Raw genomic sequence first — 15,629 nt, 5'->3', positions numbered from 1 at the left:
CATCTCCAATCCCCAAGCCCCCCGCCTTTTTTGGTGCCTGGACCAACTCCCACGTGACTAGCGGGATACCATCACTACCATCTCCTTACACCACAAAAATCTCCTTTGCAACGCAATAAACTTATCCGCAACTGCCTTTGACATCCGATACAGGCTCAGATAATATATCGGTAGACTATTCAGCACTGATTTAATAAGCACCAGCTTACCCGCCTTATTAACAACATTACACATTTAGTAGGAGTAGGAAAGACTACTTTACACGGGGATAGCTTATGTTTTTTTCTTAGGTGAGTTAAGGAAATAATCATCAACATTTTCCAGATGGCGCACATGCATTTGTCTTAGTACTAAAACCTTACGGTAGTGCCTAGACTAAAATTAGAATCACGTATTGAGATTTTGTACGGTGTTTAATGATTAAATATTAAATTAAAATTTTAAAATTTTAATTTTTATAATATTTTTAAAAAATAAAATAAAATAAACTGAAATTTTTAGAGACATATATTAAAATTTTAATAATATTTTTTAATAAATAAAAATATTTTAATAAATATTTTTATTTTATATTTATATTTATTTTAAGCCAAATAAAATACTAAGACATAATTTAACTTTATATGTAAGACCCAGAATTTTTGAAAAGTCTTATTATGATCAAGTCTCAAATCATATAGTTATTTATAACCTTAATTTCAGAAATTATTTTATTAAGGATAATTAAGGCAAGTTTTGATTTAATGAACTTGAGATAAGTTATGATTATTATCCAATTTTATAATTATTGGATTATTTTCTATATTTAAAGTATAAGGTTGATAGTTATGAAATAATAAGTATTTTATATGATTTAGATTAAATAAGTAATATTTTAAATATTATTACTGCTATTTTGGAAAATGAAGAAATTAAGTATATTATTTCTAATTTTTAGATTTGGGTATTTTATTGAAAGTAATTTGTAAAAATTGATGAGCAAATAGTATTTTCTATATACATCTAGTGTTGGATTTAATTTGGGTTTCAATTACCATATTATCCCCAATTTTAAGTGAAATTACTAAGATGCCCATAACCCTAATTTTTGAAAATGAAACCCTAACCCTAAAAACCCTAACCCGTTACCGTTTCCCATCAGAAGCTGCAGCAGCAGCCGCAAGTCCCTTTCTCCCCCCAAAAACGAAAAGCACACACACAAAACAGGGGAGCAGAACTTTTGAGAGAGCTGAGGGAAAGAGAGGGGGCTTCACCCACGCCGCCATCGTCCACTGCAACTCACCACGAGCCGCCGATCGCGCTCCAGTTCAGCCCCACACCATCGGCGCCGTCGCCAGGGAGAGCGGAACCGAGGAGAGGGTTGGTCCGCGAGTGATGGCTGTCGCGGGCTTGGGGGCCGCCGTGCCTTCGTCGCCACCGCGCCCACGCCGCGTCGCTGCCTTCGCCCTCCCTACATCGCCGCCGTCGAGCTCGCGAGCCTGGAGGAGGCACATCGCCGCTGGTCTCGTCGGGTTTCTGCCGTCGAACCCGTCCCTACCACCCCTGCTGACCACACGCACAGAGAAAGAGGGTGCGCAAAAAAAGGAGCCGCCGCGGGGTTGCCGTCGCCGCCGCGAGGCTGGGCTCGCCGCTGTGAAAGGTCACCGCCCTTCCTCCACCATCACCGAAGATCCATCACCGAAGCTGCTGGGCTCGCCGTATGCTACTGTTGTGTCGCCGGAACTGTCCTGGGGTTTTGCCACTCATTTAGATTCTGCTCTGTTTTGGGTTAGTGCTGTTGCTATTGTTTTGGCTGCCGAAAAACCTCGATGCCGCCACCTCTGCGGTCGGAAACAGCAGCTGAGTCTTCTATGATGGTAAGCTCTAACCCTGCTTCAGCTTCTTTACCTGTTAATTTCTCCATGGGCCATGAGAGTTGTTGCTAAGGCTGGTTGTGTCAGGAGTTTACCGCGAGTTGCTGTCGTTCTGGTCACCGGCTGTGAAGTTGGTGTTGCCGGAATCCACCATTGGTGCAGCCGCTACTTGGTTCCCTCGAGTTCGGTAAGCGTTTTGTTTGGAAGAGTCCTTTAATCGCTGTTTTATTATCATACACGGACGTTTTGCGGCGTTAATTACTATACGATTGAGTTTTGGTTGTTGTATGTTGCGATTAGAGTTGTTGAGATTGTTGCGAAAGTGGCTTGGAACCGAGGTTTTGGCTGCCGGGATTTTGATTGTTGATTTCGGGTCGAGGCGGAAAGTATTCTGTGACGCGTTTGGGCTATGGTTTTGCGTTTTGAGGTAGGGGCGCTTTCCGAAAACTACAGTTTATTATTGGAATTATTACATATGGATACTGATGTGAGATATGGTGTATTTGGTGATTGTATCTGCCTTATGTATTATTTGATTGACTCAAATGACTATGGATGTTGGTTTGGCTGAATTGTTATGTGGCTTGTGAAATGTAATATTTGAAGTTAATTCTTTAAAGATTTGAAATGAGTTTAATCCGTTGAGGATTGGTTTGAATCGAGTCGATTATTTTGATGATGTGAAAGATAGAATACTCTTGAAATTCAGCCTGGGTTGCTTTAATTGATTTGGTTTTGATAAATGATTTGTTAGTGAACCGATTCTTTAAAGATTTGGAAATGAGTTAAATCGGTTGATATTGAGTTGATTTTGAAATGGTTTTCTTGAGATATGCCACTGAGGCAACTGTTGGATTTAGCTTGCTGTTGAATTGATTTCTGGTTTGAGCTGTTGAAAAGGAATGAGAAAACGGTTTAGTTGGGACCCGAACCGGGTGGCAAAAGTCCAAGTTTTAGGGGAGGTGCTGCCGAAATTTCTATAAAATCTAAGTCTTGTTTGAAAGGTTATTTAAAAGATTTGGATTTGAGAAATTGTATTATTTGATTTATTAAGAGGGTAATTATGCTTTCCAGCTTAATTTATTTGATGAACCTTATACGTTGAGTTCGGTTTATTTAGAACTGAACTATGTTTACCGTTTGAATCACTGAAGGAAAGAATGATGCTATAATATTGATTTCAATATAAAAAGGAGTTTTTAGTGATTTTTAAAGGAACCTAGATTTTTGATTGAGTAATCAAGTTTGAGGCATTTTAAAAGAGTTGGAAAAATGGGTTCCAAAAAGAAATCTGAAAGCGGTTTGATTCAAATAAACTGGTTCCGTTTCAAATGAGTTGATTTTTGGACCGGGTTGGAACTTGTGATTTTGTATGGTTCAGTTTCATAATAAATTCAGTTTTATTTACTTGAACCGAGAATCTATGATTTTAAGAGTTTCAATGAATTTTAAAGAATTGATGTAAGATGACCTTCCCTAAAGACTTGGGACTCTGCCGAGAAACTTTGTTATAAAATCCCATTGTGGAATGGGCGATTTTGATTGTTCCCAAATTGAATCTTTAACTTTCCATGGTTTTGGAAGTCTTGGAAAGAGGATGCCGAGAGCGGCTTTGTTTTAAAAAGGGAACTTACTCTGAGTAAAAGTGGCTTATGAGCCTGAGATGATTTGAGAAAATGAGATCTTTAAAGCCAAGGCTGTAAAGAGTTGAAATTTGATTTCAAAGTGAAATGGCTTGAGAAAAGTGATTTATGGCTTAAATGCCAGTTTTATAAATTTAATGATGTTGAACGGTGGAAGTGTTGTTTTGTTATGGGCCGGAATGGCTGTGTATGATATTGATTTATGGCTGATTGCCGAATGAGTTATGAGCCGTATGGCTGACTATGAATTATGAATTTAAGCCGGATGGCTGAGATGGATGTTGATCCATGGCTGAAATTGAATGAATATATGTTTGAGATACCTGGGTAGTAGCAAGGGTTGTGGTTCGTCCCACTTGCTCCAGGTCAAAGACTGTGACGCCTGGGTAGTAGCGGTAGTAGTGGTGATTCCACTCGCTCCAGGTTGAGCTGTTAAACACCCGCCTGGGTAGTAGCCACAGTAGTGGTTGTTCCACTGGCTCTGGGTTGAGCGGGTAGTAGCAATGGGGTTGTAGCTCAAACCTACTTGCTCCGCGAGGGGTGTTTCTGTCCATGGTTAGCTACCAGGACGTGTCGGGTTGGCTATATAACCGACAGATGATATCATCAGCCACTAGGGACAGGCATGCATCATATGCATTTGTGTGACATTGGTTGGGTGTGCATATTATACTTGGTTTGCCTATGTGATTAATTGCTAACTGTTCTACTTGTAATAATTGTTTGTTTGTGCTTGAACTTCCTATCTGTGTTTGCATCTGGGACTCTGTTGGATTGTGGTGATTGGTTGTTGGTTGGATTGTTTGGGCCTAGGGCCGTGGTTGGAATGAGATGAACTGATGGTTGATTTCGGTTTTGTGTTTCTGGTTTGGAACAAAATATGGGAGGCTATTTTGGTTCAGTATAGATAAACCTTTCAGAAAAGATTTCCGACTTTATTTTTATTGTAAACCATTGTTTTTGAAAAGAGGCATAAGACGGTTATTAGTCACTGGTACGGTTTATCTTCATGTATCCTATTACAGTAATTCCCAAAAACCCTCTACTGAGAACCCTTTCGAGGATGATGTTCTCACCCCCCTACATTTTTCCCCTTTCAGGATATGGGCGCAGAAGTTACGAAGAGCTTATTTAATTGTTGTTGTGATGCTCTAATTTGTTTTAGTTATGGTTTATTGTACCCTCGCCTTTATCTTGATATAATCTGTAAGAGGGATAGGGATTGTATTGGTTTATGTTTGTAATATTATTTATATATATATATTTGTATATATATATATGGATGTACTCTTTATGAGCTTTTGTAAGATGTATGGTATTTATGGATGTATGTTATCGGATGAAAGTATTTCTGGAAGCGGTATTGCGGTTTAAAGTTTTAAACAGGCTCATATTTTAGTATTAAATAGCATAAGTGTCGTCGTAATATCCGAGCTATCAGAGTCGCGCAGCCGGAAGCGTGAGCTTTGGTAGTTAGGGTGTTACATTATGGTATCAGAGCAGTTCTTCCTGTAGAGCCTGAAGAATGGACTGACTATGCTTCAATTGCATACTCTGAGTGTTTGTCATGTATTAGGTCTTGTCGAAAGACGAGAATTAGAGCTTTATGCACATGACAGTCTATCGATTAACGCTGTTAGTCTTGCGTTGCATAATTTCTAATATTAAGTTTGGTCGGCTTAATACTAGTGAATTATGTATATGAAAGCACTGATGGGTTATCATAGATGTTATACGAGTTTTGAGTAAAGCGAATCGCGGATTTTGGGAACGTTAGAAATTATTTCTCGAGGCTATTCAGTTGTGTGTCTTGAATTTTGTTCGAGTTGACCTGTTCTTTTATATCCTAACTTGAAGTTCTTGTTTGCTAGTCCTTTTTGAAAAGTAGTTTGATTTTTTTCAACTCTATTCCTCTATCCATATGCATTCTTGTTTGACCTTAAGTGCATATGCTGGTTTAAGATCCTTGTTGCATCTATCTTTCTCTATTTGAGTTCTTCTTGATTCACGTATTCTTTGATATACTTTTGAACTGTCTTGATGCGTTGTGCTCTTTAAGTCTTTGTTCCGAGTCCATTCTTTGAGAAATTATTGATTCAGTTTTTCTCTTCTTTGAGAGTGATTATAGCCAGTTTTGAGATTTTTGTGAAAATTGCTGTGGAATAGATATATACTTATCTATATGTGAAACTTTGAAGATTTCTTACACAGTTTAACAACTATTTATTTCTCATACCTCGCCCGTGCTTTTACTGGTTTATAGAACTGCACCTACTTAAAATACAAGTTGACTTTCTAGTAACTTTACTATAGTTCCAATGGACATCTTCATTTGATTATGTATTTGGATATTTTTCAAAATTTTGGAAAGGAAAGATTTTTCATTTTTATCCCGATTGAGTTTCGTTTGGTAAGCTTTACTTAACTTATTATGAATTGAGAGTGGTTTAGCATACTACATGGTTTATGCCATTGTTGTTCTTTGAAAATGTTGAACTCATAGCTTTCTTCTTATGAAGGGACTAAAGTTTCTCTTAAGCCTTCCATCTCCATAGGTGCCGTGATTGGCTTTGTTTTTAACTGCCCTTTTACACCTCGTGAACGTTACCATTGATCCTGGTTTTTCCAATCTTGTGAATCTCATTCTTATGCGAGTTAGTTTGATTTGTTTCAAAATAGTGCATCGTTTATCCTCTCATTGTCTTTACAAGAGTTTTTAGTCAAAGATTTATCCTTGAGAAGTTACTAATGATTGCGTTGTCCTTTTCTATGATTTTTGTGTTCTTTCGAATCAATTGAAAGTTGGTTTGATGTCTCAAGCCTAGTGGATCTTGTTTTAACTATTTTGATTTAAGATTCTTTCTTTTATGGCTTGACTCCTTTTAAGTACATTTTAATCTTCTTGGATGTTCTTCTGTGATGGTGATTTCAAGAACACTTTTGGAGTCTTGTTCTGAACCTTTTAAAGGAATTTTGATTTCTCTTTGAAGAAATATTAAACAGAATTTATTTTCTGTTGCTTGATTGAGATTGAAACCATTGTTCAAATTTTGACGAAGTTAATCTAAAGTTGGCATACGCTGTTTTAAATGAGGTTTTGGAAAGTTTCCTTGTTTAGTGGAAACCGGTTTGTTTGTAACGCACCACTTATTTCCTTTACCAAATTGTGAGCAAATTTTTATCTCGGAGTTTCTTTTCTAAAAAGAGTTTAACTTCCTCTTTTGTACTTGCTATAAATGTTATACACGCTTGTTTGAATATGAAATTTTGAGAATTTTGAACAAGCATTTGATTACTTCCGAGTTTTTATGAACTGCTTTTGGTTAAGTTGTGCATCTAATTATCTTTCTAAAATATTTGAGGAAATATTTTAGCTCTTAGCCAAAGTTGTGTGCATCTTGTTTTTGGGAACTCTACAAAATCTACTTCAACATGAAATTGTATTGAAGTAAAGTCACGTTTATGCTTTTGTTACTCTCTTGAAGGATGTTTGTTGTTTAACTTCTCTTTCAGACTGCGAAGTGATATTTTTACAAGTTTTCGATTCTTTTAAGAACAATGTATTCGAAAGTATTTTAATTATGCTCTTGAGTTTTGTGAGCTTTGTCTTGGGTTTGAGATATTCCTTTCTGTAAATCTCCTACTTCTTCGACTCAATTTGAATTTGTTTCGAACTAAGGCGCTGGTTCTCTTCTTATTAGTCCTATTGAATTTCTTGGATCCAAGGGTTATCTTTGGAGTGGTCAATTGGTTTATTTCTAGCAAACTTCTTTGCTTGAGTATCCTTGTTTATTTGGAAATTGGATACCCTCTCTCAAATCTATGAGTATTATTGTTGACATTTATCTCTCATTCCTAAATCTTGTATCCTTCTGAGTAGACTCGAGAATTGTTTTGATATCACGTGCGACTTGTAGACGTAGTAACGCGATACATTAGTTCTTTAAGACGTGATGTGTATACGGAAGTTGAAGCGGTAGGTGTGCAACGTATGAGTTGTGGGCGTTTTGTTCCTGCGAACGGGTTTGCGGTTGTCAGGCTTGTGATCGAGTATGGGGATTGTAAAGTGCTTGATGGTGTTGGAAAGTTGAAGCTTTGAGGTTGATGTGAGATTAGAGTGCGGATGTTGAGCACGTCGTTTTAACCCCATCCTATTTTATAGCCTTTGATGCTTTGCCCTTCTATCACATGATTGACCCACGTTATCTTTTGCATTGAGCCTACCTTGTAACGTTTGCTCTGCAATCACACTCCTACCTTTACGTCCTTATGCTTATGACAATCAAAGTATTGAAAATTGTATATATGATTATATTTTGAGATATTTTGTTTCTTCCTTAAATCTGTTCAAGGGTGAACTGTTATAGAATTTCTTTCATTTTGTATCAATTTTCGAGGGCGAAAATTTTTATAAGGTGGGTAGGATGTAAGACCCAGAACTTTTGAAAAGTCTTATTATGATCAAGTCTCAAATCATATAGTTATTTATAACCTTAATTTCAGAGATTATTTTATTAAGGATAATTAAGGCAAGTTTTGATTTATTGAACTTGAGATAAGTTATGATTATTATCCAATTTTATAATTATTGGATTATTTTCTATATTTAAAGTATAAGGTTGATAGTTATGAAATAATAAGTATTTTATATGATTTAGATTAAATAAGTAATATTTTAAATATTATTACTGCTATTTTGGAAAATGAAGAAATTAAGTATATTATTTCTAATTTTTAGATTTGGGCATTTTATTGAAAGTAATTTGTAAAAATTGATGAGCAAATAGTATTTTCTATATACATCTAGTGTTGGATTTAATTTGGGTTTCAATTACCATATTATCCCCAATTTTAAGTGAAATTACTAAGATGCCCATAACCCTAATTTTTGAAAATGAAACCCTAACCCTAAAAACCCTAACCCGTTACCGTTTCCCATCAGAAGCTGCAGCAGCAGCCGCAAGTCCCTTTCTCCCCCCAAAAACGAAAAGCACACACACAAAACAGGGGAGCAGAACTTTTGAGAGAGCTGAGGGAAAGAGAGGGGGCTTCACCCACGCCGCCATCGTCCACTGCAACTCACCACGAGCCGCCGATCGCGCTCCAGTTCAGCCCCGCACCATCGGCGCCGTCGCCAGGGAGAACGGAACCGAGGAGAGGGTTGGTCCGCGAGTGATGGCTGTCACGGGCTCGGGGGCCGCCGTGCCTTCGTCGCCACCGCGTCCACGCCGCGTCGCTGCCTTTGCCCTCCCTACATCGCCGCCGTCGAGCTCGCAAGCCTGGAGGAGGCACATCGCCGCTGGTCTCGTCGGGTTTCTGCCGTCGAACCTGTCCCTACCACCCCTGCTGACCACACGCACAGAGAGAGAGGGTGCGCAAAAAAAGGAGCCGCCACGGGGTTGCCGTCGCCGCCGCGAGGCTGGGCTCGCCGCTGTGAAAGGTCACCGCCCTTCCTCCACCATCACCGAAGATCCATCACCGAAGCTGCTGGGCTCGCCGTATGCTACTGTTGTGTCACCGGAACTGTCCTGGGGTTTTGCCACTCATTTAGATTCTGCTCTGTTTTGGGTTAGTGCTGTTGCTATTGTTTTGGCCGCCGAAAAACCTCGATGCCGCCACCTCTGCTGCCGGAAACAGCCGCTGAGTCTTCTATGATGGTAAGCTCTAACCCTGCTTCAGCTTCTTTACCTGTTAATTTCTCCATGGGCCATGAGAGTTGTTGCTAAGGCTGGTTGTGTCAGGAGTTTACCGCGAGTTGCCGTCGTTCTGGTCACCGGCTGTGAAGTTGGTGTTGCCGGAATCCACCATTGGTGCAGCCGCTACTTGGTTCCCTCGAGTTCGGTAAGCGTTTTGTTTGGAAGAGTCCTTTAATCGCTGTTTTATTATCAAACACGGACGTTTTGCGGCGTTAATTGCTATACGATTGAGTTTCGGTTGTTGTATGTTGCGATTAGAGTTGTTGAGATTGTTGCGAAAGTGGCTTGGAACCGAGGTTTTGGCTGCCGGGATTTTGATTGTTGATTTCGGGTCGAGGCGGAAAGTATTCTGTGACGCGTTTGGGCTATGGTTTTGCGTTTTGAGGTAGGGGCGCTTTCCGAAAACTACAGTTTATTATTGGAATTATTACATATGGATACTGATGTGAGATATGGTGTATTTGGTGATTGTATCTGCCTTATGTATTATTTGATTGACTCAAATGACTATGGATGTTGGTTTGGCTGAATTGTTATGTGGCTTGTGAAATGTAATATTTGAAGTTAATTCTTTAAAGATTTGAAATGAGTTTAATCCGTTGAGGATTGGTTTGAATTGAGTCGATTATTTTGATGATGTGAAAGATAGAATACTCTTGAAATTCAGCCTGGGTTGCTTTAATTGATTTGGTTTTGATAAATGATTTGTTAGTGAACCGATTCTTTAAAGATTTGGAAATGAGTTAAATCGGTTGATATTGAGTTGATTTTGAAATGGTTTTCTTGAGATATGCCACTGAGGCAACTGTTGGATTTAGCTTGCTGTTGAATTGATTTCTGGTTTGAGCTGTTGAAAAGGAATGAGAAAATGGTTTAGTTGGGACCCGAACCGGGTGGCAAAAGTTCAAGTTTTAGGGGAGGTGCTGCCGAAATTTCTATAAAATCTAAGTCTTGTTTGAAAGGTTATTTAAAAGATTTGGATTTGAGAAATTGTATTATTTGATTTATTAAGAGGATAATTATGTTTTCCAGCTTAATTTATTTGATGAACCTTATACGTTGAGTTCGGTTTATTTAGAACTGAACTATGTTTACCGTTTGAATCACTGAAGGAAAGAATGATGCTATAATATTGATTTCAATATAAAAAGGAGTTTTTAGTGATTTTTAAAGGAACCTAGATTTTTGATTGAGTAATCAAGTTTGAGGCATTTTAAAAGAGTTGGAAAAATGGGTTCCAAAAAGAAATCTGAAAGCGGTTTGATTCAAATGAACTGGTTCCGTTTCAAATGAGTTGATTTTTGGACCGGGTTGAAACTTGTGATTTTGTATGGTTCAGTTTCATAATAAATTCAGTTTTATTTACTTGAACCGAGAATCTATGATTTTAAGAGTTTCAATGAATTTTAAAGAATTGATGTAAGATGACCTTCCCTAAAGACTTGGGACTCTGCCGAGAAACTTTGTTATAAAATCCCATTGTGGAATGGGCGATTTTGATTGTTCCCAAATTGAATCTTTAACTTTCCATGGTTTTGGAAGTCTTGGAAAGAGGATGCCGAGAGCGGCTTTGTTTTAAAAAGGGAACTTACTCTGAGTAAAAGTGGCTTATGAGCCTGAGATGATTTGAGAAAATGAGATCTTTAAAGCCAAGGCTGTAAAGAGTTGAAATTTGATTTCAAAGTGAAATGGCTTGAGAAAAGTGATTTATGGCTTAAATGCCAGTTTTATGAATTTAATGATGTTGAACGGTGGAAGTGCTGTTTTGTTATGGGCCGGAATGGCTGTATATGATTATGAATATTGACTGGTTTTGGATTGAACCGTGAGCCGGAATGGCTGTGTATGATATTGATTTATGGCTGATTGCCGAATGAGTTATGAGCCGTATGGCTGACTATGAATTATGAATTTAAGCCGGATGGCTGAGATGGATGTTGATCCATGGCTGGAATTGAATGAATATATGTTTGAGATACCTGGGTAGTAGCAAGGGTTGTGGTTCGTCCCACTTGCTCCAGGTCAGAGACTGTGACGCCTGGGTAGTAGCGGTAGTAGTGGTGATTCCACTCGCTCCAGGTTGAGCTGTTAAACACCCGCCTGGGTAGTAGCCGCAGTAGTGGTTGTTCCACTGGCTCTGGGTTGAGCGGGTAGTAGCAATGGGGTTGTAGCTCAAACCTACTTGCTCCGCGAGGGGTGTTTCTGTCCATGGTTAGCTACCAGGACGTGTCGGGTTGGCTATATAACCGACAGATGATATCATCAGCCACTAGGGACAGGCATGCATCATATGCATTTGTGTGACATTGGTTGGGTGTGCATATTATACTTGGTTTGCCTATGTGATTAATTGCTAACTGTTCTACTTGTAATAATTGTTTGTTTGTGCTTGAACTTCCTATCTGTGTTTGCATCTGGGACTCTGTTGGATTGTGGTGATTGGTTGTTGGTTGGATTGTTTGGGCCTAGGGCCGTGGTTGGAATGAGATGAACTGATGGTTGATTTCGGTTTTGTGTTTCTGGTTTGGAACAAAATATGGGAGGCTATTTTGGTTCAGTATAGATAAACCTTTTGAAAGGCTTTTGATGTTTTCGAGAATTGAACGGTTCCTCTTTCAGAAAAGATTTCCGATTTTATTTTTATTGTAAACCATTGTTTTTGAAAAGAGGCATAAGACGGTTATTAGTCACTGGTACGGTTTATCTTCATGTATCCTATTACAGTAATTCCCAAAAACCCTCTACTGAGAACCCTTTCGAGGATGATGTTCTCACCCCCCTACATTTTTCCCCTTTCAGGATATGGGCGCAGAAGTTACGAAGAGCTTATTTAGTTGTTGTTGTGATGCTCTAATTTGTTTTAGTTATGGTTTATTGTACCCTCACCTTTATCTTGATATAATCTGTAAGAGGGATAGGGATTGTATTGGTTTATGTTTGTAATATTATTTATATATATATTTGTATATATATATGGATGTACTCTTTATGAGCTTTTGTAAGATGTATGGTATTTATGGATGTATGTTATCGGTTGAAAGTATTTCTAGAAGCGGTATTGCGGTTTAAAGTTTTAAACAGGCTCATATTTTAGTATTAAATAGTATAAGTGTCGTCGTAATGTCCGAACTATCAGAGTCGCGCAGCCGGAAGCGTGAACTTTGGTAGTTAGGGTGTTACATTATACATTTTATATTAAATATTAGTTTAATTATTTTGCAATTCCTTATAGTTTCATCAAATTTTTAATTAGGTTTCTATACTTTTTTTTTTCAATTGGATCCTGATACCATTTAATTTTTTTAATTAAGTCCTTACCGTCTAAAAAAAGTCTATAATAACAGAATATTCTATTAAAAAAAGAATATTCTAAAATTAAAGATAAATAACTTAATCTAAATTATTTCAATATTTTTTAATTTCCACAATACCCTTAACATTTTTTCAGATTTAAAAACTCTATGTTCTCCCTCTCTGACCTCGCTCTCACCTTTTGCTCTCTCATCCCCGCTCTCACCCCCTTCGCATCTGATCAGAACTAATGGAAAAAAAAATTTTATGGAAAGCGTATACAAGCGGTGGACCAACGGCAACGAGTATGAAGTCGGTGGTGGTTCAGTGACGAAGATAGAGGAACAGCCGTCGTGAGGGCGGCTGGATGCCTCTCTCCCCCCCTCTCTCCCTGTTTGCTATCGCCACACACACCAGCCATCCATCTTGCACACCTTCGTCTCCACCTTCCCTTTCACGATAGTGCAGCCCTCAACGCCGTTTCTGGCTGTGCATTGTAACACGCTAACTTTTAGCACCTCATAATCGTACTAAAAGTCCGAGCGCTACTAACCTCTATTCCTTTAATTATATACTATGTTTATTTAATATTGAGCCTTCGCGAATATGAACCAAAATTTTTAATTAAGAAAAATAAGATTCTTTACTTTTAATCACTTAATCACAAAGCAGAATCAATCATAGGCACAAACAATGCAAGACAAACACAAATTAGAGAGCAATTACAGAACATAGAATCCAATCACAAGCACACACAATCATAAAAACATAATCACAACAAGTATGCGCAAACAAGGACGATGCATATCTAGTCCTATACAGGCCATGAGCTCATGTGTCGGTTTGTTGCCCGATTCTCGACACTGGTCCTGAGATAAGCGTTTCGTATCGCCGTCCTTATCTCATCCAACGTCCCCTTCATGAGCGTTATGCATCGCCGTCCTCATGGGAGAACCTTCCTTTCGGTCTCCAGTGAGCGTTACGCATCGCCGTCCTCACTGAGCCGTCCCTATAGTGTCAAGTGAGCGTTACGCATCGCCGTCCCCACTAGACACTTGGCATTAAGGCCCAAACAACACTCAATTTTAATCAACAATTCTCATTTACAAAAACCCCCAAAATCATTAAAATGACCCCAACTGAGCTGTTCTTTATGGCCGAACCACAATTCACAAACAACAACAATAATTCAACAAAATTTTAACATAAACTTAATCAAACTCAACTAATGATCAATCAAACCAACATTCACTTATCAAATTTACATTTAATTATTATAGAATTACCAAAACCCTACCTCCGTATGAAATCAAAATACTCGAAGCTCCGGAAAAATTTTTCGATTGAGCTAATGAAAAAGAAAACGTCAGAAATCGTCTGTGCCTCTTAAAACTCCAATTGGCCAAATTCAAGAAAAAGAGGAGTTACATCACCGTCAACTTCTACCGTACAAAAATAACACCAACGTATAAAGGAGAAAGATATGAAAACTTTTACTGGATTAGATTTTTTTATTAGAGTTACGAATTTTAAAAAATCAAGAGCCGAAGATTTTCTGTCATGGTGGTTCTCATTTTCTCTCCCTCACGGCTCTCTCTATTTTTTTTCCTTGTGATGTTCGGTCATCAAGAGAGGAAGAATGGAGTTAGAGGATTTAGGATAGTGATGATGTGTTTGATGGAAATAAGAAACATGTGTCTTGTTAAGCATGTATGTATATATATAAAAGCCACATTTGACTTCTTTCTTACTATTTCCTTAATGGCTTTCGGCCAAAGTAATAATTCTTTTATTTTTTTTGAAATACATTCTTATAATAAAAATTATTTAAAAATTCTAATAAATTTTAAATTTAAAGTATTATAAAATTTAATTTAATTATTTTAAAAAAAATAATTTTCTTTAAATAAAATAATAAATTATGACTAACTCATTATTTAATTTTTCAAAAACTCGAGGTGTTATATACATTATGTGTCGTTGTCGCATTGGCTGATTCTTCCGCTGTGGATGTCATCGTCTTCCTCAACTGGTTTTGGATGATTCTGGTAGATTAGTTCCTAAATCAGAATTTGAAATTATTGTTGACTTGTGATTTGAATTTGTTGTGAATTTGGAGTTTGAAATTTGTACAATTGAATTTCAAATTGGTTGTTTTGTGAATTTGTTTGGCCCATGCTATTCATCATGGTCTTGAAGTCAAATGAGTTGGATACAAGAATTGTGATTTACTATGGCATTCCATCAACGGCTTCAGTTCTTGCCTTTGATTCCATTCAGCGACTCTTGGCTATTGGAACGTTGTTGGGTGCTTATATTGCTTACATTAATGGCAATGATGGAAGACTAAAGGCGATTGGCGATGATAATATTGAGGAAATTTTGATTTCTCCTAAGCAATTGCATTATAAAATCTTGGAGGAATTTTTCATCTACATTTTTTTGCAGATTTGAAATCTCAAGCAGAAACCTTGTTTGTTCTTTAGAACGGGAGTCCAACATTACTGATTATTATTTATTTTTATTATTGTTATTATTCCATAGCTATGAGAGAGAAGACTTTAGAGAGTGGCTATTTAAAGAGAACGATAAATAACGGAAAGGGGAAGAGGAAGAGGAAGGGGGAAGACAGGGGTAAATAAATAATTTCACAACTTACTAACTTTTTTTGACGTTTAACGTTAATAGGGACTTAATTGAAAAAAAATTAACGTATAGGGATCCAATTAAAAAGAAAAAAAGTATAAGGACCTAATTGAAAATTCGGTGAAACTATAGGGACTTGCAGAGTAATTAAACCTTAAATATAATATAAAAACGTAATTTAATTAAATATTGCATTTTTATACCAAATATACTAAATATATTTTATACCAAATATAATAATCAAACACTGCATTTTTTCCCTTTTTGGCTAGGAAGTAGGGGTGTACATGGTCCGGTCCGGTCCGGATCCGAATATTTTGGAGGTTAATTTGATGTGATTTCACTGGATTTAGAGTCAAATAAGGGTCTCAAAAATAGATTCAGTCATTATTTAGAGTCGGATCTGGGTCAAGGCGAACCCAATTTTACTCGGTCCATGTGCACTCTAAGAGGACTAAAAAAGGTATATATGTTTTAAATTAATTCCATATTGTGTTATA

General features: G+C 37.5%; 2 protein-coding genes across 2 annotated transcripts; both read left to right on the top strand.

Moving 5' to 3' along the window:
- The first annotated feature begins 1,068 nt into the window (after positions 1–1,068).
- On the top strand, positions 1,069–1,854 carry LOC148553898 (uncharacterized). The gene has a single exon (XM_088492823.1). It carries the CDS (start codon positions 1,069–1,071, stop codon positions 1,852–1,854), a length of 786 nt encoding a protein of 261 aa, XP_088348949.1.
- Positions 1,855–8,365: 6,511 nt separating this feature from the next.
- LOC148553897 (uncharacterized) lies at positions 8,366–9,151 on the top strand. The gene has a single exon (XM_088492979.1). The coding sequence runs from the start codon at positions 8,366–8,368 to the stop codon at positions 9,149–9,151; it is 786 nt and encodes a 261-aa protein (XP_088349105.1).
- Positions 9,152–15,629: the final 6,478 nt, after the last annotated feature.

This window comes from Arachis ipaensis, chromosome B7 (genome assembly GCF_059453495.1).
Source record: "Arachis ipaensis isolate K30076 ecotype BB chromosome B7, ASM5945349v1, whole genome shotgun sequence".
Lineage (NCBI taxonomy): Eukaryota > Viridiplantae > Streptophyta > Magnoliopsida > Fabales > Fabaceae > Arachis > Arachis ipaensis.
The sequence above is the reverse complement of the archived record's forward strand: the minus strand, read 5'-3'. Positions and strand labels throughout refer to the sequence as shown.